Source organism: Manacus vitellinus, unplaced genomic scaffold (genome assembly GCF_001715985.3).
Source record: "Manacus vitellinus isolate BGI_N305 unplaced genomic scaffold, ASM171598v3 scaffold_1_pilon, whole genome shotgun sequence".
NCBI classification, from domain to species: Eukaryota; Metazoa; Chordata; class Aves; order Passeriformes; family Pipridae; genus Manacus; species Manacus vitellinus.
Genome location: NW_021939396.1, coordinates 26,409,389 through 26,435,223, shown reverse-complemented (window position 1 = coordinate 26,435,223; position 25,835 = coordinate 26,409,389). Strand labels below are relative to the sequence as shown.

Genomic DNA, 25,835 nt, shown 5'->3' with positions numbered 1-25,835 from the left:
TGACACACCATCAGGCTGATGCAGAACTATCTACAGGGACCACAGAGACTTAAGAAACAACAAAAACAACTTTCTGGATCCCACCAAGACTAGCAGGATTTCTTGCCGTAAAGAGGCGTTTATTAGCAGTATCTCCCATCTTCCCAAGCTGCTAACAATATCCTCCCTGTTTCATTTCAAATGGAAAACATGGCTATGTATAAACATCCCTATTCAGTATCATTCCATCTACAAGAAAAGCGGATTTTCAGACAGAGGTAAACATAACAGTACATTCAAATCAAGCCACTTCCATTAACAGTGAATTTTTCTCACTTCACTATATATATACAGTTCACAAATCCTATGAGATTAATGAGTAAAAAGATACCTGTGAACATGTTTCTTCCTGTGATGTGCTGCTAACAAACAAAGTCATTAGGTCTAGTGTATAAGCTGGAAACTTTTCCAGGGCATGTATTACTGCAGATGCCAAATCAAAAGCTTGCCCAGATCCTGGCTCTTCAACTATTAAGAACCGTGGCCTGAAAGATGTTGGCTGGTAAGGAGGATTGCTACAACAATAAGAAGAAAACAAGTTTAAAAATGAGTGATGGTGAGGCACAAGTTTTTTCCCATACACTTTTTTTTTTGTAAATACTCTCCATGTTCCACCATATGCTGGTCTGTGATCAGGAAACCTATCAAAGCCTATTTTCTCAGTAACTGGTACCATTCCTCAGGTAAGAAGTCCTGCCAGTCCCTAGCATGTCTGCTACTCCTTTAGCTGGGTTAAGTAACAGCTCATAAATCCCGCAGGGGGACGATCCAACCAAATACAAACACAACTGGTCAGTAACCTGATACAGGGCAGAATAAGAACTCTCTCAGCACAAACCAGTCTGGGCCTCTTCACTGCCCATGCACAATCATTTTCAGCATGTTTTGACAGTAAGTAACTGTGAGATCTCTACAGCTGTCAAGTTTAGCTAAATTTTGCCATAGATTCTGGACGTGGTTGGAAGGAGCAAAACAACATTTCTAAGAAAAAAAATTGATGTTGGCACTGAAACAGGCTAGCTGTATCTGAAGAAGTACATGTTTGGATTGGTTAAATTACAGCACTACACTACATATAAAATTTATGTTCATTTTATTCATTCGTCATTGACTTGTGTATTAATTTCCTAGTAATCTAACCTTGTGAGCAAGAAACACACTTGTGAAGAGGTATTTGTGTTTTTCCACCACGATACTATTATACCTTTACTTGTGGAAGTCAAGGATCCTAGAGACCTAACCAGATTCAGCAGGTCACATTTTTTGGATAGCACAGCAATAGAAAGGGAGAAAAATAACTGACAATAATCTATTTTTTCACCTGTTGGCTTATGTGACTTTCACAATTAAAACATCAAAAGAATAACAAAAACTCAGTAGGGTAAAGGCACAAAATGCAGATGTCATTTAAATTTTTCTCACAGTGATTTAACAAACCATTTCTCAATTTTGTTTCTGATACATAATTTGCTACTGGTTCAACAATCTTGGAAGGTAGAAGGGCAAAAGATGGCTACACAAGTCCATAGGGGTTTTTTAAGCTAAAAGGACAGACTGCACATTTTGGGGGCCTAGAGTCTTTCGAGGAATACTATGCATTAAATCAACATGTTCTTATAATCTGTGGACCACTTCAACTTAGGGAAAGAGGTTTGGGCCATTCAGATCTTCACTCTTACTTCTTGCAAATAGATTACCCACACACACATCCTTAACTCCATCTAGCATCCCTCACACCAGAACAGCTTACAGATCCAGCCATCTCAAAAATGTAACCATAAAGGGGACATTTGTGCATGCTAAAGGGGACATGTACCTGCTAAAAGTGTGGAATTCTGCCTTTTTTCTACCAGAAATTTTATGAGTTGGCATCTTTCTAGAAACTGATGGTGATTCTTCATTGTCCATCACATCATTTCCTAAAATAGCATTTAAAGACAGAAGTTTATTAACTTTCCTGAATAGTTCATATCTCACTCTTGCATTAATACACCTTTGAAATCAGTGCTGGAAACCACTTCTCTTGTATTTTGTCATTTGGATGCCATTTTCTGAAGATTTCATGCTACCACAGATCAAAGGAGATTGTATAAGTCTATACAAAACTGTCCTATGTTCCATGATTTGCATCAGGTATTATCCCTCTGTTGATAAAAACTTGGGAGATTTTTTCCTTAGAATAAAGATAATCAGGAACAACTTCTGTAGTTCTTAGACACCAGAAAAACTCTTCTCCCTTCACTTAAGCATTTATTTACTACATTAGTTATTATATCAGTAAATGAGGTCAATGACATCAGATGTCATTTATCTGGATTTCTGTAAAGCTTTTGACATAATTCCACACAACCTTCTTCTCTCTATATTGGAGACAGATGGATTTAATGAGTGGACTGTTAGATGGATAAAAAAGTGGTTGGATGTTCCCATCCAGAAGGTAGTGGTCAATGGCTCAGAGTCTCGATGGACATCAGTGACAAGTGGTGTCCCTCAGGGGTCTGTACTGGGACTAGTGCTTTTTAGTATCTTCATAATTAGCATAGATGAAGGGATCAAGTGCAGCCTCAGTAAATTTGCAGATGACACCAAGCTGAGTGGTACTGTTGACACACCTGAAGGATGGGATGCCATCCAGATGGACCTGGATAAGATTTAGAAGTGAGCCCATGAGAACCTCATGAGGTTTAATAAGACCAAGTGCAAGGTGCTGCACCTGGGTTGAGGGGATCTCAGGTGTTGATACAGGCTGGGGGGATGAACTGATCATGAGCAGCCCTGCCAAGAACTTGGGGGTGCTGGTGGATGAGAGGCTGGACATCAGCCAGCAATCTGTGTTTGCAGCCCAGAAAGCCAAATGTGTTCTGGGCTGCATCAAAAGCAGTGCAGCCAGCAGGTCAAGCGAGGTGATTCTGCCCCTCTACTTTTCTCAGGTGAGACCCCACTTGGAGTACTGCGTCAAGCTCTTGGCTCCCCAGCACGGGAAGGACATTGACCTGTTGAAGCAAGTCCAGAGGAGGGCCACCAAGATGAAGTACCTCTCCTGGGAGGAAAGGCTGGGAGAATTGGGTTTGTTAAGCATGGAAAAGGCTTAAGGATGATCTAATTTTGGCTTTTCAGTACCTGAAGAGAGCCTACAAGAAAGATGAAGAGAGACTTCTCACAAGAGCGTGTAATGGCAGGACAAGGGGAATGGCTTCAAACTGAAAGGAAGTAGATTTAGATTAGATATTAGGAAAAATTCTTCACTGTAAGGGTGGAGAGGCACTGGAACAGGTTGCCCAAAATGGGTCTCATCTCTGTTAAGTGTTCAAGGCCAGGCTGAATGAAGCTCCAAGTAACCTGGTATAAAAGGTATCCCTGCCCATGGCAGAGGGGTTGGAACTAGATAATATTTAAGGTCCCTTCCAACACAGACCATTCTATGATTCTATGATTCTATGATTTGGAAAGAGGTGCCTCATACATGAAACCTTAGATCCATCTCTGAAATGGTAAATGTGATGTTAGTTATTGTCAGAAATGGGGGGGCTCCAGTGGAGAATGCATAGTTGTCTACAGCATATTTCTAGTCACTCACAGCTCCCTTCCTGCACTGTGCACATGCAAAGTATAAAATTGTACTGTCATTATGGCTGAGAGGTTTGTGTATGTGCCTTGGCAGAATTTTAAACAAGTAGATGTTATTGTTATACCTTGGTCCTTCTTCAGTGCAAGTTCTGCATGGGGAAATGCTCTCTGCAAGGCTTGTAAAGTTCTTTCCAGAGTGTTTTCTAACAGCGGCTTTGAAATAGGTGGTAGTGCTCGTACAGGTGAAGCTCCAGCTCTCTGTGAAGTTGGAACAATCTTCTGCATGGCCATGGCAAAATCCTTTGCTGTTACTTCAATGGAAGTGGCATCTATCTTCAGTCTCTTGTCACTTTCATGTATCTGAGGATAACAGCGGCGCAAAGCACAGAGGCCAGCTTCAGCACATAAGGCCTTAATATCAGCACCACAGTATCCTAGTAAACAAAACAAGAATCAAATATTATGTCTCTCTCTATATATAGGTTAAAAACTGTCTGTGTGGCCAGGCCAAGTGTGTTGGTGAATGATGCTACATCCAGTTGCCAGACAGTCACTAGTGGTGTTCCCCAAAGCTCAGTATTGAGGCCAGTACTTTTTAATATCTTTACTGATGATCTGGATGGGAGGATTGAATGCACACTCAGTAATAACATGGACAACACTGCATTGGGTGGGAGTGTTGGTCTGCTGGAGGGCAGAAAGGCTCTGCAGACAGATTTGAACAGACTGCGTCAATGGGCTGAGGCCAATTGTATGAGGTTCAATAAGGCAAAGTGCTGGGTCCTGTACTTCGGTCACAACAACCCCATGCAGCCCTACAGGCTGGGAGAAGATAGGCTGAAAAGCTGCCCAGGGGAAAAGGACCAGCACTGTTTTCAAACTCACCAACACATTTCTCAGCCAGCTCTTCAAGTAAGTTGTCTGATGGCTTCTTCCAGCCTCGTGTGTGAATTTTGAAAATCTCTTGTCTCTCCTGCTAATAAAATGGTTGCATTTTAGTTTGCCCTAAGTTTTCTCTTGAAAAAACAACCACAACACAGAACCCCCAAACCCTCAGACTAATACAAAAACTTTTCTTATCTGCTTCTCCACCTATTTTAAAGGTCAGTTATTAATGCTCTCATTGCTTCTTCAAGCAGGAAATTTAATAATTCTCAAACTGTTATATTAAACTCTTGCTGGGGGATGCAGTGAGTTAAAAGGCATGTACATCTTCCATAAAAAGTCAGTTTTCACAAGCGTGAGACCTAATAAAGAAAAAATATACTAAAAGCTCTATCTGCAAATGGAGATTTTGCATCAAAGAAAATTCTCTCAAATTTAGCAAAATTTCATGGTGATGAATTCATTAGTTCACTAAATTTGCTTTTCTGCTACTTCATTCAAGGAAAACAGTCCTAGCACTCCGTTTCAAGTTGCTAGTTACTACCAGAACAAAAAGTATGACTGAAACCACTGTCACTCATCCAGAAAATGTCAAGCATCACCTATCCTCATCTCTCATTTTAGTAAGACTTTCATTGAAGTATTTCCTGATACACCGATTAATTATGGTAGATTTCTAATATTCTTCCACAGTAGACAATTGTGTATAAGATCTGTTTCACAGCACCTCGTCTTCTGTTCCTGAGGGCAGATAAAAACTGGATACAAATGTTTGGGCTAATGCACTGCTTAGTGCACTTCTACTAGCTCTCAGTCCAATATGCCTTTTATCCTTTTTCCAAAAAGTGCTAATATCAGTGATAGCCAGAGAAAAACTGCAAAAAACAGGGTCTCCCTCCCACCCCATCCCCACCATGATATTTTTTGGTTGCTATAAAATGAATTTCTTCATTGTTTAGCTATTGACATTGAACTAGAAGCTCCCCAAGCCCTGCACCTCTGCAACGTGCTTCACATCTTAGTCCAAGCCCCTGTTAATAAGTACCAGTAAGAACGTCGGATCCAACATACTTAATTCGCTCCAGCATGAGCCTTGATCAAAGTTTTTGCTACCGAAAAGGAATTCTTGTGTGCACACCATTTCTTTCACCTTCAAGATGCTACAGCAGCACTTTAAAACTAATTCATACATTCATTCTTTCTTAAACATTTTGATGACTAGCAGCATGACGTTTTCTTTGCTGGTCACAGTGAAACCAAAACTACTTGTTGAAATCACATTATTCCTATGTATTCAGTACCAAGTGTGCCCTCCACGATGCAATGCAATCTCTCCAGACAGCCCTCTCTTGTCCAGGCTGTACTCTACTGATGGAGACTTGCACTGCTCCACGATGTTGCCTTGTTACAGGGGTGTGGAGTTTGACACATAAGCATTAGCATTGAGTCAAAGTCCTGACCTCTTCATTTGGTAAGCTGAAACGGAATTCTCGTTCAAAGCGTCCGGGTCTTCGTAAAGCAGGATCTATAGAATCCAGTCTGTTGGTGGCTCCAATAACCACAACCTCTCCTCTGCTGGCTAAGCCATCCATAAGTGTCAGAAGTGTCCCCACAACAGAGCTAACAGAAATATATAATTTTTATTCACCAGTTTAGTAAATTTTCTTAAGTTCCACATAACTTTCTCAATTGATCCCTCCAAAAGGACAACCCATTATTGATGAGATGCTGATCAGGAAAATACTTGTTTCAAGACATAACACAGAACTTGTGTTGATATAAATCTTAGCAAATTGTTTTTGCTTGTTGTCGTTTAAAAACCATCTGAAATTCAGTAGCACTAGTTTTCATGATAAATGAATGTGTCACATCAAGTTAAATCGGTTGCGGTCTTCCTTTCACAAAGATCAAGCAGCTTTTATGCAGACACAAAACATGTCCTACCTATGAACTTGGTCTTGTTTACTGGACCGTGTGGGAGCAAGAGCATCGATCTCATCAAAGAAAATAATTGAAGGTCGCATCTGGTAGGCCTGCAGTGAAAACGCAAGAATGTTGACATCAGGAAAACAACACTGTTTGAAAGAGAAAATGCATGAAAAAAATTGTGATTGGAAAGGCACTGGAACTAGATTTTTCAGACTAGCATCAGGGATCCCTACTAATTGAGCTAACTGAGTAAAGTGGCATGAGTAACAGAAGACAGCAGCCTATGTCAACCCAGGAAATGAATCATACCAGTAGTTTTTACAGCTATTTGGCAACCACCAAGAACAGATACAGGACTTAATTCAGTTACAGGTTCTGGAAGCAACCTTCCATTACCAATTTAAATGAACATGCTTTCAGCCTGCATCTTTTTCCCTCTGATCTAAAGCAACCATCTCTTGCTTCTTAAAACCTTTTCTGTGACTGTTTGGGTTGTGAATTATGGTGGGGGTTTTTTTGAGGGTGGTGATGGTAGTGATTTTCTTACTTGCTTTACTAATCTTTCCCAATATATCTCAAGATTTCAAGCCCCTAAAAACCCCACTGAAAAAGGAAACACTGACAATCCCAGTGGACCTTCAGTGGAAGGAGCTGAGAAAAACATGAAAAAGAATGAGTTCTACTCAACCACAGAAAATTAATTACAACTCGAAAGGAATATACGGCACGTTTCAACCTTACCTGCTCAAATACTAAACGAAGCTGTTGTTCAGACTCTCCTATCCATTTACTCATGCAGTCGGCAGCATTTCTCATAAAAAAGGTTACTTTCCTGTCACTTCTGCTACATTCATTAGCAAGTGCACGAGCAAGCAGTGTCTTTCCAGTCCCTGGTGGACCATAGAATAGACAGCCTCTGCAATTTGAAAAAAAAAAATTAAAAAAAAAAATCACATAAGAAAAAACCATCATGGAAAAGTACCTATTACAACCACCATTCCTAAAACACACTGCTCTCCTAAACTAAATACTTGATGGATAAGAGAGCAGTAACAGCTGAAGTGTATGAAAAAAGTCAAAAGTCAATTCCTACCAAATTCTACAAGGCAGCAAACAAAATTAATAAGAGGATAATGCAGACATACAAAACCTTGAGAAAAGACAGTAAGTAGCATTCCAGAAGGACGCTTCCAAAATTTCTGACAAACCAGCAGACGCGGTTACAGCACAGTGCAGCCAAACAAGAACAAACTTCCAACACAAAATCTGAGACTGGGCTAAGTTAGGAATCACCAGTTCATTTTTACATGATACACTGCATATTCATTCTTGTTTTCACAAAAGGCAAGATTTGAGAGTAAAGCATTTACTTCTGACTTAAAAAGCATTAGGTTACTGGATTTGGTCTCCCTTTGCTGGTGATACAGGAAGAGGAGAAGGTATTCCGTATTTCTGCATTCCCATCAACTAGAAAAGCCAGTGCACTGCTGATTCAAAAAGAATTTCAACAAATAAAGAAGCAAAACACAGATTTTCTTTTCAATGTTTTTAATACTTTTAAAGTTGCTGAAAGCAAAGAATTTAAAGTCCTATTTCAGTATACCATGACTGAATTCTGCTGACCAAGAATATATGAAGTTAACAAGTCTCTAATAACTTCATTTTGTAACACAGAACTCACTTAGCTGTGTAAGAAGTGGACATATTCTTATTTTAGCCCAAGCACAACTAACACTGCAAGGTCCTAGTTGCAAGTCCTATCAATTGTAAAACTGATACTTGAGCACTTGAAAAAAAAAGAGTTGGTGGGAGAGAGAACGGGACTTCCAAAAAACGAACTACAGTTGACTACCAGTAGATAATTCTATTCTACTTACAAACTAATCAAGTCCGCTTGTGCATAGGACTCTAAAGAAAAAATCTCCAACCCCACCTTTCAAAGGCAAGACACTTTTAAAGAATAGTCTCGTCACATAGTAAATCTCTGAACCTACATATATGCTGTATTCTATCGTTTTTTTAAAAAATTACTTTTTACTAGTGCTAAAAATCCCCATCAGCACTGCTGAAAATTTTGAGGCATGGAAACGTTGATTCTCCTGAAAATAGATCAATTCTAACTTACAATTTTACATGGTGCCTATTACCTGGGAGGGTTAAGTTTCATTTTCTCAAAGGCGTCAGCATAAAGCAACGGCAAAATGATCATCTCTTTTAAAGATGAAATGTGTTCAGAATGACCACCCACGCCATCAAATTGTACCTAAAGATGAAGCCAACAGAACACATTTTATATGTCAAAGACAGCTGCAATCTTTCCTATCAGAAATTAGATGTCAGCACCAAGGAAACGTTCATTGCAATTTTCAAATCACTTGAGAGAAAACTGTAAACCAAGGAAGTTGTAGATGGCCCGTTACTGGAAACTTTCATAAATACTGCAAAGGTCTCACCGACACAGTGAAGTAAAAATACTTACCGAACTATCTATTTGCATTCTTTCAACACCAGCCAGACTTGTTCTAATTTGATTTTCATGTGAAGTTCTGTGAACTTCATTTAAGTTGTCTTTCCGAGAGTTGACCGAAAGAGATCTAATTTGAATTAAGAAGTAAGAAAAAGGTGCTTTCTAAATTACAGTGCAGATAGAAGATTTTTTATTTTCTAATCATAGCAAGTGAATGCAAAAGACCTTATAAATGAGCATAAACTATCTATCATTCCAACTGTTTTGCAGTTAATAGCCATGAATAAAAAAAGGAAAATGGTCACTCCAGACATTAAACTAAGTGAATTATTTTTAACAACTCTTAGTACTTACAAATATTACTATTGCAATTTATAATCTTGAATTTCATTTAGCATTTTTCTTGTTTAAGGATAGTTTCGTACAGAAACATGAATTGATTCCAAAGAGAAACCAGAATCTTTATTTGAGTGATTAAAAAAAAAAAAAATCATTGAAACTTCCATACAGGCTCTCCCTCTAATTAAATTATCTTCAGTTTTAAGAAAATAATTTACATGCCTAAAGATTAAGTAGTCTAAGATTTTCAGAGGGACATTAGGGCTTCCATTCCAGAACAAATTAATTTCGGTTACTCAGTCTCAGCCACAACTCTCATCAACACCTTATCAGTGACCAGAAATGCTGCATTTTCAAATAAAATCTAATGGTTAGTAAAAAGGATGGCCTCCCCCTCAGTGTTTGTTTTCTTTATAATTTCAGACTATCAAGGCAATAATCTGTAATTATATTAATCTCTAATTATCACAGTCCAAAAACCCTTGAAAGCATTATTCAGTCATGTGACTGACAGCACTTGAGAAAGAACTAACCATACACCACCAACCTTTTAGTTCTTTTACATGAATCTCTTTGTCTGACAGGTGAAGTACAGGTGGAAAAAATTATCTTATGTTTTCCTAGATCTGTTGAAAGCAAAGAGTTTAGAACAGTGTTACAAACAAGTTTGAGAGGAAGCAGGATAGTCAAAGAGGCAAAAAACGGGATGTGTATCACCCATCTCTAAGTTCAGGGGAAGTTTCAAGGAGGGGAAGATTGGGTGGTTTGATCAAAGTGAAAAAAGGCGCACCTGATTTTTAAGGAGAACTGAAAAACACAAGAGTAAGATTATCAAGTTTCTTTAATTACTATTCTTTAGAGGATACGTAGGTAATTTTTTTAACTGAAAAACATCAATAAGGATGCCAAAAGGATGCAAAAAAAAATTGAATGTGCACAGGATGCATTCATTTAATAAAATTTACTGGCAGAATGAATGTAAGAAATGTAAAGAAAAGTTGTGTGCGTGTATTTTCACTGAAAAAAAAATCTCACTTCCATGCAAGAAATTAGGTCCCATGAGAAACTGTGCCTGTAACATACTGCATTGGGTCTAGCTGGGTGAGGTTAATTTTCCCCATAGCAGCCCTCACAGTGCTGTGGTTTTCATTGGTAGCTGGAAAGGTGTCGAGAACACACCAGCGTTTTGGCTGCTGCTGAGCAGTCCTCCCACAGCGTCAGCACTGTCTGTCCAACATTTTGGCCCTTCATCAATAGGCTGGGGGTGGGCAAGATCTTGGGAGGGGACACAGCTAGGTCAGCTGACCCAAATTAGCCAAAGGGGTATTCCAAACCATATGGCATCAGCTCAGATATAAAACCTAAGAAAAGGAAGAGGAAGGTGGGGCATTCCTTATGTACAATGTTTGTCTTGCAGAGCAACTGCTACGCATGCTGAAGCCCTGCCTCCCGGGAAATGGCCAGACATTGCCTGCTCATGGGATGTAGAAAATAAAATCTTTTTTTCCTCTTTACTTGTGCACATTTGCTTTAGTAAACTGCCTTATCTCAACCTACAAGTTCTCTTCCATCTTATTTTCTCTCCCCTTTCCAGCTGAGAAGTGGCATCCACCTTAACGACAATCCAGCACACCCACACCTACTTTCCAAAGGAGCTTGATAGCGCTCAACAGCTTTCCTCTGTCGAATGGAGCGTCGTTGACCAACACCTTCTGCTTCATGTCCTGATGAAACCACTGCACATCAACATAATGTTAAACTGTGTAAGTACTGCTGCAAATGATAATATATTCAAAACACGCTACACGAAATGCATTTCCACCTGTCCACAACCTTTTACCTTGTAAGTGTTTTGGAAAAAAACTGGATTTTTTTTTCTCTGAATACCTGTTCTGAGTTTTCTACAGTACAGCCCTAGAGCCCATGGCTTATAATGTCAGTAGCAACATAGATTTTTCTAATAGATGGAAAACAACCAGTAGTTCAGCCCATCTCAATTGTTTAAGACAAGGCTTTTGGCTAGAATATAGTCAAGAAAATTTAAAATAGAACTAGCCTACAATGATACCTGGATTGTTAGTTTTTTCTGTGTTAGTTCTTCCCATATTGAGGCTTTCCTAATTAAAGGAAACAAGAAAGATCAGTCACAGATATGCAAAAAACCTGTGGGCATATTTGGTGCTTTTACAGTAATATTACCAAGGCACTCTATATAGACAAAAGATGAAATGAAGGCATGAAAGGAGAAAATAGGAACATCATTCTGGTACCAAGATTAATAACAAGTATTACTACTCTAAAATAGGGTTTAGTAAATATGATAGTTACATCTAGCCAGATACAAAATAGAGTGTATCAATTAATACCAGGTAAATAATCCAAGAGTTTAGTAGAACCTGGGACAAAGCAATTCCTAGCAGACAAAAGAAAATCATCCTGGGATTTGGGAGAGGATATACAAAGTACTATGGACAATTCTGGTTTCATAAGAAAAACCAAAAACAAAACCCACCCAAAACAAAAACTAAACCACGAAAGAATTCAGATCTAAAAAACACAAACAAGCAAACAAACCACAAAAAAACCCCAAAAAACAAACAATCAAAAAACCCTATCAAAGAAGGTTATGAAGACGTTTAAAAACTAAAGCACCTGTGATTCAAAAGGGCAGTGGACTAAATGTAATAGAGCAAAACTAAGATAGAGGGAATATGGTTGCTGTCTATCCTTTTAACATGAGTTCCACTTGGGACAAAGGACCACTTGGGCTCACAGGCAAGACTGGCACAAGACAAAACACAGATAAATCAGGTATCAGTGAATTAAGTTTTTAGTAAGATTTGAAGTGAAAACCCAGGCCCTGAAACTGTTGTTTGTAAGCAGAGTCCACTCAAAAGTCATAAGGCAATTCAGAAAGCACAGTGGAAGACGCATTGCAGCATATCAGTAAATATCTTCTGAAGAAGATGTTTCTCCCACCCTTAGAGTGTAGTTGTGGCATGACTGTAAGAAGTTAAATTATAATTGGAGAGCAAAAATAGCTTTCCATGCTTTGGAAGAAGTTTGTTCAGCTAAATTAAAATTACAACTAAATAATTTCTCTGTGTGAAATACCCTGCTCATCTTCTCTCTGTCATCCATTTTTGGTGATGCTGCTTCTACAGTACTAAGATACAAAGTGGACAGGCAAGAGCAACAACAGGCAAGTACAAAAAAATCTCATTGAAACTAACAAACATAATCAGTGCAACATTTCAATATAGTGTGCACAAAATAAGAGTCACTGACTCTTAGCCGAGTTTTTCAACCTTACTTAAAAGTTAGGTCAAATGTTGACTTTTTTATAGCAAGAGTTAAGAACAAGTGTTTGAGCATTTAAAAACACGCACTCTTTTCAGGTTTATTTTTCCCTCTTGCTAAACACAATAAAAAAAATCTCAAGTAGTAGGAAAAAAATGAGTTCTGAAGATCATAGGAAGAAACCAGAAAGAAATTATGGAAGTTTTTCATAGCACTTGTCTGCATGATTGCATTAAGTCATTTTTAGTTCACAGGCTTCTTTAGACAACAGGTTGCTTATTCTTCTCTTAACTGGAAATAAGGTCTCATGCTGATTTTCTATGACTATATATGCTAGAAAAAGCATCTCACTGCTGTTACACTTTGCAAACATTTCAGAAAACAATGTTAATTTGGGCTTCATAAAGAGAATTAAATCATGGAGACAAAGACAAAAACACTAGGGCTGCTTCACTTTGACTGTATCCAACTTTCCCCTGTATCTTAACTTGACTAGGCGTTAGAAAATTATTTGTAAGCATGAGAGAAAGGTTAATTAAACATGAAGGCACTTCGAGGACAAGTTAAATCTACTGAAAGTCACAACATAAAGATTGGTTTTGTTCTCAAGAAGCAGCCCACACACAAAAGATGCTCCTACATGAAGATCTCTCTGCAACTGGCAACCCCAAAATGAAGATACTAGTGGCCAACTAAAGCTTTAGCTGTGCCCAAATTCTTTACAGGTGAAGCACCTGCCAAATCCACCTTTTGGCACACACTCTGACATGGAAGTCTTAAAAAGCCACAAGCACTTGTTTCAAAAAAAATCCTCATGTTCAAGAGCTTGGCTGTGAAGTGCAAAGGCTCTCACCTTACATAAATCAATACATTAATAATGATTACAGGACATACCCATGCAGGCAGAATGACAGGAAGGGATACTGTGTTACCAACTGCAGTGGAGTGTTTACAGAGATTCCACGAGGTTGCTTGGCAACACCCCCTCACCAAGGTTCCAGGCTCCATCACATCCAATCCTCGTGGGACTCTACTGTGGAGGGCACCTGCAGCCCAGCACTTCATAATCACAGAATCATGGAATGATTTGGCTTGGAACAGACCTTTAAACATCATCTGATTCCAACCCCCCTGCCATGGGCAGGGACACCTTTTACTAGCCCAGGTTGCTCAAACGCCTATTCAACCTGGCCTTAAACCCTTGTAGGGGTGGGGTATCCACAACTTCTCCAGGCAACCTGTTCCAGTGCCTCACCACCCTTACAATAAAGACCTGTTGTATACGTGGCAGCACATGGGGAAGTCTCAGCCTAACCACTGTGAATACACTTAGGTCTTGCTGCCAGAAAAAACAATACCTTTTTCTGTTGTCAAAAGAAGTAGAAAGTCCCTAGCCAATATTACGTACATAAGCTTGCTAATAAGGTTCCTTTTAGTAGCTTTGCAAGATGATGAAAAATCCTACTTTCTTAAAAGTTTGCCTAATAAAACGGATTGATTTGTAGTGGTGTAACTACTTTGTCTAAGTCTGCAACTTTGGTGGACCTCCAAATCCTATTTTCTTCATCCTTTAATCAACCTATATTACAGAAACTATAATGTGAAGCTGGCCTGATAGGATTATTTTCCAAAACACAAATGAACTGGCATTAATTCTGCCACTCGCTTTTAATTCTTCTTTAATTCAGTTTCGTATTATCTATTCCATTATTTTTCCAAGGATTTATGTGACACTGACAGGTCTATAATTTCTTGGGTCATTTCTTTTATTCTATTTAAATATTGGCATGTTACCTTTCTTTTGCACTCCTGAAATTTCCCTCATGTAGCAAGAGCTACTGAAAATCAACATTAACAGTCAAACTCTTCAACAGTGCCTTTAAACCAGTAGGATACAGGTTGTCCAACTTCCTAATTTAAAAATGTTTCATTTCCTGTTCCAAAGCAGAAAAAAACCAGCTTCAAAGTTCCTGAAGCACATATATAGCTCTTACCCCTCCAAATCAAGCCAGCAAGAACTGGGAATGCCCAAGATCCCCCAGCACTTGGAATAAGACACAGAGGGCAATGACAAGAATAATTTCTAACTGTGATCCAGAAGAGGTCACAAGCAACTACTCTTTGACCTGTAAGTTGTTAAAACACAATTGTTTCCATTTTAGCAGATGTGGAAACTAAGATGTGGAGAACCCCATTGCTGGGGTTTTTTTGTTTCTTCTGTACAATTGCTGGGTTTTGCCTCAGAGTGAATTTTTTTTTTTTTTTGGTAAAGCAGTTCAGCACATATGGACTTAGCATGACATATAACTACACGTAATTTTCAAAATAAGACTGATTATCATTTGATATTTACATTGTCTTTTTAAGGAGATAACAAAAAAACCCCAGGTGATGCAGACATAATAACAAATATTGTGTTAGAAACCTATAAAAACAGCTAAGGAGATTACATGTCGAAATGGGCCAGTATAGTATTGAAAAAAATTATCCACATTCTATCTCTATTTAGCAAATATATACATATTCTATCTTTATTTGTTTTAAGGTTGAACTTCTGAAGCATGCAATAGTCTAACACTAAAACAGTCACACTTCCATGTAGCATTTTCTTAGACATATTCAAGTAGGAAAGCAAGGGAGATCAACTAGTGTCACTGAAAGAAGCCATAATATTAAAATATTTAATTGCTCTTGGCCAGAGTAGCTAATACAAGTTATAAATTTGAATTTTGTTCCTTTATGCTTACTGCTCAGAAATATAGAATGATCCAGCAACAATAAGAAATCTTTATATATTTAATAGTGTATTTGCTTCTTTGTGATTTAGCATTCTAAAACACTCAGGCAAAAGAAAGGCTGCATTAAGAGAACATCAGTGACTGATATTCAGGAGATCAGCAATACCATGTCTGTGATTGTTTTTATAATGCTAATTCAGCCCAGCTGTGTAAGTCCCTTTCCAAACAGTGGGTCATTTAGTAAGATCTGGGAATAAGTCAACAATTTGTGTTGAAGAAGATGCTAAATGTGAGCTAACCAATCCCTCATTCACTGTAGAAGAGGAATTTGATTTAGTGAATGAGGTAGCATTTGCAGAATGGTTGCTAGATTTAGGAATTTGAGTATTGCCTGGAAGAATTAAAACTTCTTTTTCTCTATAAATTCCAGGGCCATACTGGAATAATTTAAACCATAATTTTTAAAAATTGTCATTAATTCTATTTTCCTTATTTTCTATATCAAATTTTAAATCCTCCCAGCTTGATTTGTGGAATTTTAAAATCTCATAGCTTTAATTTAACATTTAATAGACTGTAGGTCTTAAAGGAATTGCAGCTGCCAGCCAGTTAGTCAGAAGTAGGATACCCGCTGTTCCACTAAACCAAAGTGACTGTGATAATTTGTCCTTCTTTCCTTTTTTATTATCCTTGGACCTTAATTCCAGGGGACTATAGGAAATCTGAACTTAATAATTACTGTGAAAAATCAGGTCTAAGGTACCCCATCTTAGGCAACCCAAGTTAGTGAGCAATTCTGGCCATACTTCCTTTATTCCATCCAAAAGATGGAAAGAATGGAAACTGAAATCTGTATATGGTGTGTGAACAGCCATATAAGATGTATGTTCACTGATTCCCTGGCTCTTTGCCCTGCTTCCTAAGATAAAGAAACATCCATAGTTGAACCTGGATCTCCACCAATGGTTCTCTATTCAGGTGTTTGACATGAATTGAAGGATTTCAGGGAACAACACAAAATGCACTTGTTGTGCAACCTACACATCAGCTTAACTCACTTTCTGCAAGCAAAGATGATACTACTGTCTCAGCTCATGAGGGAAAAGACAAATTAGTAGTTGTTTGTGAGGTGGTCAGGTGCTGCCATGAGTAGCACCATAAAAAAGTCTGTAAGAAGTTAACAATGTTTGTCAAGAGCAGCATCTGAGCAGATAGCGATAAGCAAGGTGCAAGGTCACATATTTAAATGGGAGGAAATTAATAGTGAATTATCTGGGCACCATCCATTCTATCCAATAAGTGAGGTAAGGGTATATAAAAGAATAGTTTATGATCTGATAATGCAGGGCCATCAAAAGATGCCTTCACAAAGGGGCTTAAGCTTGCATGGACATTTTTAATTCTGGCCTGTTCTAAACGTTCTCATTTTTGCTGATCCTTTGGCAAGAACCATGTACATGCCTGTTTATGTGCCACCTCCTAGATTTTTGTTAAAAGAAAAACTATCTACTTCACATTACAGATAGATGCAATTTATTTCATATTACATTTCAATGGGACTTTTGAGTTCCCTAATTCCTTGAAACTGCTAAAGGTCTACATTCAAAGTTTGTATCATTAATAGATACGTGCTCCAATTACCCAAACATATCCTGATAAATATGATCACTAGGTACCCAACTTATTATGGAATTAAAGTGTAGATACACTGACAATAATTACATAGAAATAACACATCCAGTTGAGCAACTTCCTCCTTATGGTTGCTTTTCCTAACCATCTAGTCTACAACACAATAGTATTATCACATATACTTTTTTCCCTTATGACTTCCAGGTTTTATTTACATATTAAAATATGGGTTTAAATAAATTACTTGATCAAGCTCAGTTGAAAATCTGTGGCACTGCCACGCCTGCATTTACAAATCACTGATGGGTGCTTTGGTCACAGTAAAATCCTTCCTTCCTTTTACAGTTCAGTTCTTAAAATATTGCTCCTATAAAATGTCAGTGAGTCTCATTATTTTTAAAATTTAAATAGCAAGAGAAATGTTTTTCCAATAGCACTATTGAGTGAAATTAAACATTGATTCCTGCCTTGCTTTCAGCAGCAGGATCCAGTCTCCAGCTCAGCTGTATTCACTGCTCTCTCAATTGTAAGGACTTTTCTTCCTACAGCATTTTAAAAGGTACAAATTTCATTCTGTGTACACCATCACCTATAAGAAAAGCCACTTTTTCATGTACTTGTTTGCATCTGGGGACTCATTCCAATGCAAAGTCAAATCCTCTTAAACCTTCAGTTGGTTCCTAGCTTTATTGATGGGTACCCTGTACTTAGGGTAGCTACAAATAAAGATTTTATCGATCATTCTGACCTCTAAAATTTTGATATATCAGTGAATCGAATATTCTAGCATGAATTTTTTCATTCTACTGTGTTATAAAACTGTTTCACCAATACACCATCCAGCAGACCAGAGTATCATGGTGTTAGAGAGATGTCAGTCTGGGGCCATCTGCTGGTTGTGTCGCGGAGCTTTCATCGACAGATTTGAAAAAACACTTTACATATATAATTCTTTCGTAATTATAAAAGACCAACATATATTAATAAATTAATCGCTTAAGTATGTGATGTTTCCTGTGTACTTGTTATTTGTTTTTAATTTTAAATATTCAGTGAACTTAATATGGACCAATTATCAAAAGAAAAAATAATTAATTTGTCTTGCTTTCATAAACATAATAAAAATGGAGGCAGGGAGGCCTAAAAAAGCTCTTACTTCACAATAACACCAAAAAGAAAGCAAGGAATAAAGTAATGTTAATGCTAGTATGTAAACAATTTAGTAAAGTAATCCACATATCTTTAGTTTTATTGCTGTGATAAAGAATATAAATAATTCTTACTGCCTTACTTGATGCTTTGTAAGATTTCACCTTGAATTTTTATGTTCTGGGCTAAAAGAGGTAAGATGCACCATGTGCTGTTTTCTTGGGATAAAAAAGGTCTCAGTCAGTTTTATGATGTTCTTCAAAGGTTTTTATTGAAAATAAATTCAGGGAAAAAAAGCAGATGAACAGAAGTGTAAAGGCTTTAAAACCAGAAGTTCTAACAAATGAGCTTCTTCAAACTAAGAATAATCCAGACAATTTAGTTCAGATTCTAAAAGTATATTTATATGATGCTGCTAAGTATGTATTTACTCATTTATTGTATTATAATATTGATAATTATGTATGCTGTAATTGAGTCATTTTTATTATTGCAAGACTATGTGCAACTTTTAAGTGTGTTTTCAGGAGCAAGAGAGAGCATTTTACAGATTTTACAAGTTTAAGAGAGATCCTTTGCACCTATTATGTATATACACAGACACACACGAATATCTACGTATTAACTTACTATGCTAATGCCCATACATATATATATGTGCATGTATATATATATATATGCATGTATATATATATAAATGCATGTATGCATATATGAATGCGATGTATGTATATTCATCTATGTATGTATATATCTATACATGCATGAACACCTGTTTTTCACACCTAACATCTAACTTGTACTGTTTACACTCTCAGTTAAACAAAATCCTGTGTTGGCTCTTAGTTGTGCCAGGATTCAACATCTGCCATTATTCACATTTGCCCTCAGCAGATCCATCAGCAGGAGAGACTTCTAACAGCAGCTGTAAGTGACAAGTAATTTTATCAAGAAATGCAAAATGCAATTTAAAATGTATAAAAGGCAGATAAACAATAAGACTTCCCAGCATAAACAAGAAAGCGTAAATATATTGCAGATTGGGAGACCAGACTATGGGAGCTGAAACTAGGAAGAAAGACACTGCCACCATCACAAATGGAACTGGCAGAAACACCTGCAAGAAAAGGAAAAAAATGGTTTAGGAAATAAACCACAGACCAACTGTGATTTTAAACCTCATTCATAAGAGTAACAACTCTTTCTTTGCCACAATAGAGTACCATTTCTCACACTGCTATAAACTCACTCAGGACAAGAATCATCTGACCTCAAATTGCCTACAAGATAGGCATCCTTTCTAAAAAATTTGTTTAAGCTCCTTCTATCACAAGGGGTAGCGATAGGCAGTACCTGAAATGCATTTATTGACATATGATATTACAGGTTCCTAAAAGACACTCAGGGCTAATTCTGGTGCCTAGAAGAAGCCTTCACAATGAGTATACACTTCTAACCCACCTTTCCAACTACTAGATTAAGAGGAAATTCAACCTATCCATAATGTCTATGGTTGTGTCAGGAAAGATGAGAGTAGATCAAGGTTTAATTAACTGTGAACGGTCAGCCAGGGTCCTACACTGTTCATGGTACTGCTCCACATTGGTACATATCTGGTGCACATCTCCCCCATTCTGCATATAACCACCTCCTGTTTTCAAGTGCAAGTTCTCCAGGGCACAGACCATCTGTTTCACTTCCTTCTACCCTGAAGCAAGGTTTTTGAATAAGGCTCTAAGCACCGAGATTATTATTTGTATTTTCGTAACTATCCACTTTTGACTTGCAGTTGTTCTGAAACTTTTACACACTACTCAAAACAAATCTGTAAAAATATTTTGCAATTTAGGTCCATTTACTTTGTATGGTCGATGTAGATGAGGTTCCCGGTATCGAAGTACAATCAGGCTTGCACAAGTCAGTCCAATCATAAGCCAGGCAGAAAATCCAAAGTAATTTGTTAACATAATAAGGTCAGAGGGGATGATAAAAATGGATGCAATGGTGGTTGAAAAAATCATGGCTGGTGCTGGAGTACAGGAGTGGACATTAAGCATGGATATTAAAACAGGTAAATGTCCTGACTGACTTCCAGCATAGCTTAATCGACCTAGTGTGAACATGCTGCTGTTGAGGGCACCAAATATTGAGACAGCAACACAGAGAGGAATGATCCAGGCCACAGAGGGGATAACTCGATCAGCCCAAGTGACTGCCACAGCAACTGCAAGAAAGTAAAGCATTAGTGTAGTACAGGTACCATGTTCTGAATTGCTGACAGACTCAACAGAAACAAAATTTAAAAGGCAAGAAACACCTGTATTTACCAGCAATTCCTGTATTTTTTTATTACAGTAGTCAAACAGTAATCTAATCCTAAGGGTATTACATTCATGAGCTAAAGATTTCCTGGGAGAATGACAGCTAGGAGTGCTACCTGCCAGAGCAAGTCAGGTGAACCTGCTGGGGCAAATACCACAGTAATGGACTGCCCAGCAGGAGAGAGCTGCCTTTCATAGCTGTGCATCACAAACACACACACATGGTCAAGGAAAGTAAATGAACACCTTAGGCCCCAGCATGCCCATGGTGGTCACACAGTCTGCTGTTACAGCAAAACTGCCAACAGGAGCACAGGTACATTCAGAGATGGGTCGGCGAATGTGCTGTTAATGAGATTTTGCTTTGGGCAGAACTGAGAAATGTGAAAGATTATTTCTGAACAAGAGATATTGAATACTGCTTGGAAATTAACTACAGCCCATATTGTAGCGAGGACTAATATGTAGTGTGTCTACAACCAAATGCCATGAGGAACATAGATCGTGCAGTGACCTGCGCAGCATAGGAAATTATTAGAGATGGGGAAAACCCCCACCACACCCTGCCTCCCCCCAAAAAATGTAATGAAAGAACAAAAGCCACAGCAGCACATAGCAATGTTTGAAAAAGAGCTATCGTTTGAAGGCCATCTCCTCAACTGGCATAGATAAACACAACTTCCTGGTATGTATGGAGCTGGTTATGCCAGCTGGGCAGCTGCTATTCACGGATGGTCTGATATTTGCTGCTTCGTTCATTGTAGGATGGATCTGCAAACGTGTCCATCTGTCCCAGCAGATAACCTGACAATGGCTGAGTGATAATACAAGGTTGCTGAATGACAGCTACACTGCTTCCATTTATGTTAGTGAGCTGTTTTCGCAAGAAAAAAATAATTGATCCATCCAAATGAGGTATGGTTTTTGTCACACCTGTATGCAAGGTCTGACAGCTTAATCTCATTACAGAGGGATGTAAAAGGTGCTGTTTGGACAACCAAGATGAAATACAGCTCCCCTTGGACCTTTTAATAGGCGGTTTATTGGTACAGGATCTGAGAAATGCTTTACGTACACTAGACTTTCGTATAGGTCTTCTGAGGAATCACAATATTTATCATGACTAACCCACAAACACCCACCCAAAATGGCTACATTTTTGTGTCCATAGTCTTTTCCATATTACTGAACATGTTAGACTTGTCCACCTCCTAAACAGTAATGGCTCTGACCTGAGACACTATGAGATAGGGAAAGAAGGAGGAGAGAGGATTAAAACTACAGGAAAAACTAAGGTTGTTGCTATACTCAGGACCTAACTTTCAGCTGATTTTTCAGGTTTTAATACACTTCTGATTTAATTTTTGGCCAGTGCAGATATAAACCAACATTTTCAACATTTAATAACATCTGTCTGCATTCAGTCGAACTTGTGTCATACAGTGAAATTAAAGAATTCTCTGTTAAAAGAGAATGAACCCAAACTTCTGGACTGTGAAGTTAGGTAAGAAGAAGTAACCCAGTACATTGACATCAGATGGGTATGCTAATGAACCACGTCTTTTTAATTAAAAAAACATTAAATCCATACCTGAGGAAACAATTTCCTTAGGTGTGAGGACAGTCAGATATGAGATGTTCACCAGTAAATAAAAAACAATTACTGCAGGAACCGCAGTCATCACAGTTAATGGGATATTTCTGCTGGGGTTTTTCATCTCTTCTGAAAAATACAGTTTAAAAAGACAAATAAAGCAAGCAGTGCAGCTTCAGCAAGTGAATTTCAGTGGTGAATCTGTGCAGAGCTTGACAAGACTGACACCAAGGTCCTACCCCAATCCCTGATCATGGCTGCTAAATTACACTGTTTGTGAAGTCCTATAGTTGTTCTCAAATAGGCTACTATCAAAGATTCTTAAACAATTTATTTTTATTTAGCTATTTATTAACTATTTTTGAAGGAGTGCTGGATGAACAGATGATAAAAAAGATTACAGAAGGATTGATAATTTCTCTTTGATTTAATTAATCACATATTTGACTTACATTAGAAAATTGATTTGGTAAGAAATTTTCAAGTAGTTTTACTTGTAAATCACTACCTTAAACATGAGACTCTAAAGCCAGATTATTTATTCTGACATCACCTCATGAGTCCTGATCTTAAACTTCGTAATTGCCTATTCCTACTCAAAACCTTTTTCTTTGCTCTTATATCAGGAAATACAGAAAAAGTAGAAAAAAAGACTAGATGGTATAGACAGAAGAGCAATAATGCAGTGGCTTTAAAAGAGGGCCATTCCCAGCTGGATACCGATGATTATTACCTTTTTCAGGGCAAAGTTGCTGGAGAAAAACTGTTTAGTCCTAAACCTGATAGCTTAGAACTATATTTATCAAATAAGAAAAAAATTCCAGATTTTGCCAGGGAATAATTCAGGCATTGGCACACATTCCTGAGCACATGATATTCCCAACAAAAGATGGAGCTGGTTTCCAGAAGCCTAATAATTCATCCTCATCTCAGTCAAAAAGGGTCTTTTTCACTCACTCCCTCTCCTCACTTGCCTCAGCACTTACAGAAGATCTCCTGAGTATTACCACCCAATAACTCACAAGAAGGAAGAAGTGAAAAGCCAAACATGCAGCTTACTTAAGCTCTTTTTAGGAGGTTGAAATCTCTTTCCTCTTTAATATACGATTCCTATCTTCTGCCCAGAACATCAGCCTTGAGCCTGTCCCAGCGCTGTCTGTAGCACACAGAGCCGGGACCAAAGGAGCACAACAGCAGAATTCAAATACTGACTATCAGAGAATTTTGGATTTATTTCAGATGTAAGAAATACACTCGGTAATTTTGAGCCCAGAAATGGACAATCACCTAAATTGCCAATTTAAATTTATCTTTTCATTTGTTTCTTTGGTCATTGCAGTCCTGCCATCCAGCTGGCACCTGATGCTTTAGCTGAAGCTCACAGAAATGAAGTTATTGTTGAAGAATAGGAAACTCAGTTCAATTCAGAACTATTGCATAGGTTGCATCTGTCTAAACAGCTGTGCTGCCCAGTGTATGGTATTTATTAGTACTGCTAACTGACCAAAAAATAAATTAATATTTTACCAATAGTCTTGTATTTTCTGAGGGTCACAAAGCCAAGTGCTTGTCTTTAAGGAATCCTTAAGATTTCAAAACTATACTTTCCTGATTTATGTCACCTTTTTTTTTAATTGAAACACATTTTTAATGCTGGAATAACCGGATTGTAATGATAACAGTCAGGTTTTTAAACATTAACCAAATTTCACATTGTTCTCACCATTGAACTTTGAGTTATGCATTTAACACATGCAGTTTAATTAATATTTTACATGATAGAGGTTAATGGATACATACAATTAAAGATATAAGAGCAATATCAACCTGCTTCCAACATAATTCCATAAATCTGATCATATCATAAAACTCTATTAATTTAATTTGTGACATGAATAACTAACATTAGGAACATCATCTCTGTACGTTTCATGAAAAACTGCTCTATTTCTTATTGCCACATCATCAGATATAGAATAGGGTGAGTAAACAGGTATTCAAAAATGTTTTAAGTGTTTGAAATTGAGTACAAGGTCTATGAAAGTATTTATACCACTTTCCTTAGATCTCTCTTCACCTTCTGTGCAAAACTCTATTTTCCCAAGAAAATATATCCCATAAAATTGCTAAATTTTAACAAAATTCAAAATTAATTTGTCGATGTACAAAACAACTGCATAACCTCAGAGAAGGTACAGATATTTAAATAGAAATTATCTATGTGCACATAGTTTGGCATGGATAACCTAATCCTTTCCTAAAAATACACTGGCACGGAAACAGAGAAAGACAAAATGCAAATTTTTTAGGTATGAAAAATTCTGTTTATGCATAAGATTTTAAATTAACTATTTTGATTTCTCTTGTACCCCATTGGAAATGTCAGTTTGATTTTCGAGACTGGACAAAAAGCAGGAAACTTCCCTAGAGAGGAACACTGCCTCTTCTACCAGCCCCAACAAACACAGGACTCGCATAAAACATGAGAGACCCTGTGGTCTTGAAGGAGAGACAAGTTCTACCAACACAAGTTGAGGAACACAAGAATGACAACTGCAGAACAAAATCTAAAGAAGAGGAGTAAGATACCTGCCATATAATTGAGGGACCACCAGCCTCCATATGCGTACAGTCCTTGGAAGAAGGCTTCAGCAACCTGTGAAGCGTTGGGGATCTCTGAGCTGAACAAGTCCTCAAATCTGGCCAGACTCTCCTTTTGCCTTGTAATGAGGAGAACAATGCCGCCGACAGCAATTACAGACAAGGCCATCATCTTCAGCAGAGTGAAAACTGTCTGCACCCATGCAGCCATTTTGACACTGCAGCCATTCAAAATCCCCAGGGACCAGAGAACAGCCAAGGCCAAGCATTTTTTCAGCACTTCTGGTGGAGGGCAAATGCCATAGAAGGGCTGGGTGGCGTATTCAGCAAACAGCAAGGCTCGAGCAGCATTTGATGCTGGTTTGGTAAATGTTGACGTCCAGATAAACACAAAGGCAGGGAGGGATCCAAGGCCTCTTTTAATATGGCTATATTCTCCTCCAGAGAAGGGCAGAGAGGTTCCAAGTTCTGCATAGCAGAGGGAACCCATCAGAGAAACCAGCCCAGATGCAGTCCAGATTATTAGTGCGATGCCAACATTGAGTAAGGAATGCTTTAACACCCCTGTGGGAGACACAAAGATACCTGCCCCAACAATTGTTCCTATAATAAAACTTACCCCATCAAAATAACCTATATTTCTTTTGAGTTGAATCTTCGCTTTTTCTTTTCTTTGCATATCTTCGGAATCATCGCTTTCTCCTTTTCCCATTTTTTTTCTGTTTTTTCAAAGCAGAATTCACTTTGTTGTTAGCAGTCTGTCATGGCCCTACCCGCTAGTGAAATGTTATGAGAAGCTTGGCTTAATCATTCAGAAAAGAGAGCATACTCTGGGTTTTGATGTCTTCTGTGTGAAGATGATTAACCAAATACTTCAAGAATCACTGGCAAATCATGTACATGTTGGTTTAATATGTACTTCAGAAATTATTGAGGTCTGCAAGTATTTTTAAAGAACACAGCATAACAAATAATGCACAGCAAATGCTCATTTCTCAGCTGATTTTCATCAACAGATTTCCATTTCTTTTTTGTATGTCTTCAGAGACAACAGTGAGAGGTGGGTAAATGTGACTTCTACATCAGACCTAGGGAAAGAGATAGGATATGACAGCATGAAGAAAGAAGTCATCCCTCCTTATGTCATTGACTGTGACGTGGACATTAGTTGAACAGCCTGGCACTATTTTTCCACTGTCCATACATAAAATTGACAGTGATAACCAGTGATCACCAGTATATTTTGCCAAAACTTCATCAGTCACTGAATATAC

The 25,835-nt window shown here is 38.0% G+C and overlaps 2 protein-coding genes across 2 annotated transcripts in view; both read right to left on the bottom strand.

The window, feature by feature from the left end:
• The window catches only part of LOC103763042 (ATPase family AAA domain-containing protein 2-like), a 20,797-nt gene extending 7,155 nt beyond the window's left edge, over positions 1 to 13,642 (bottom strand). The window contains exons 1-13 of the mRNA XM_029959292.1: positions 13,421 to 13,642; positions 11,295 to 11,343; positions 10,870 to 10,962; positions 9,774 to 9,852; positions 8,900 to 9,014; positions 8,568 to 8,683; positions 7,162 to 7,336; positions 6,436 to 6,524; positions 5,952 to 6,111; positions 4,492 to 4,582; positions 3,732 to 4,040; positions 1,856 to 1,958; positions 371 to 554 (exon numbers count right to left, since the gene is read on the bottom strand). Coding sequence (XP_029815152.1) covers positions 371 to 554; positions 1,856 to 1,958; positions 3,732 to 4,040; positions 4,492 to 4,582; positions 5,952 to 6,111; positions 6,436 to 6,524; positions 7,162 to 7,336; positions 8,568 to 8,683; positions 8,900 to 9,014; positions 9,774 to 9,852; positions 10,870 to 10,962; positions 11,295 to 11,343; positions 13,421 to 13,642 — 1,785 coding nt within the window. The remainder of the gene's footprint in view (positions 1 to 370; positions 555 to 1,855; positions 1,959 to 3,731; positions 4,041 to 4,491; positions 4,583 to 5,951; positions 6,112 to 6,435; positions 6,525 to 7,161; positions 7,337 to 8,567; positions 8,684 to 8,899; positions 9,015 to 9,773; positions 9,853 to 10,869; positions 10,963 to 11,294; positions 11,344 to 13,420) is intronic.
• Positions 13,643 to 18,770: 5,128 nt separating this feature from the next.
• On the bottom strand, positions 18,771 to 25,376 carry SLC7A13 (solute carrier family 7 member 13). The gene is made up of 4 exons (XM_008929743.3): positions 24,550 to 25,376; positions 21,958 to 22,089; positions 19,905 to 20,269; positions 18,771 to 19,162 (listed from the first exon to the last, which is right to left on the bottom strand). The coding sequence occupies exons 1-4, from the start codon at positions 25,271 to 25,273 to the stop codon at positions 18,917 to 18,919; spliced, it is 1,467 nt and encodes a 488-aa protein (XP_008927991.2). The 5' UTR covers positions 25,274 to 25,376; the 3' UTR covers positions 18,771 to 18,916.
• Between the last annotated feature and the right edge of the window lie 459 nt (positions 25,377 to 25,835).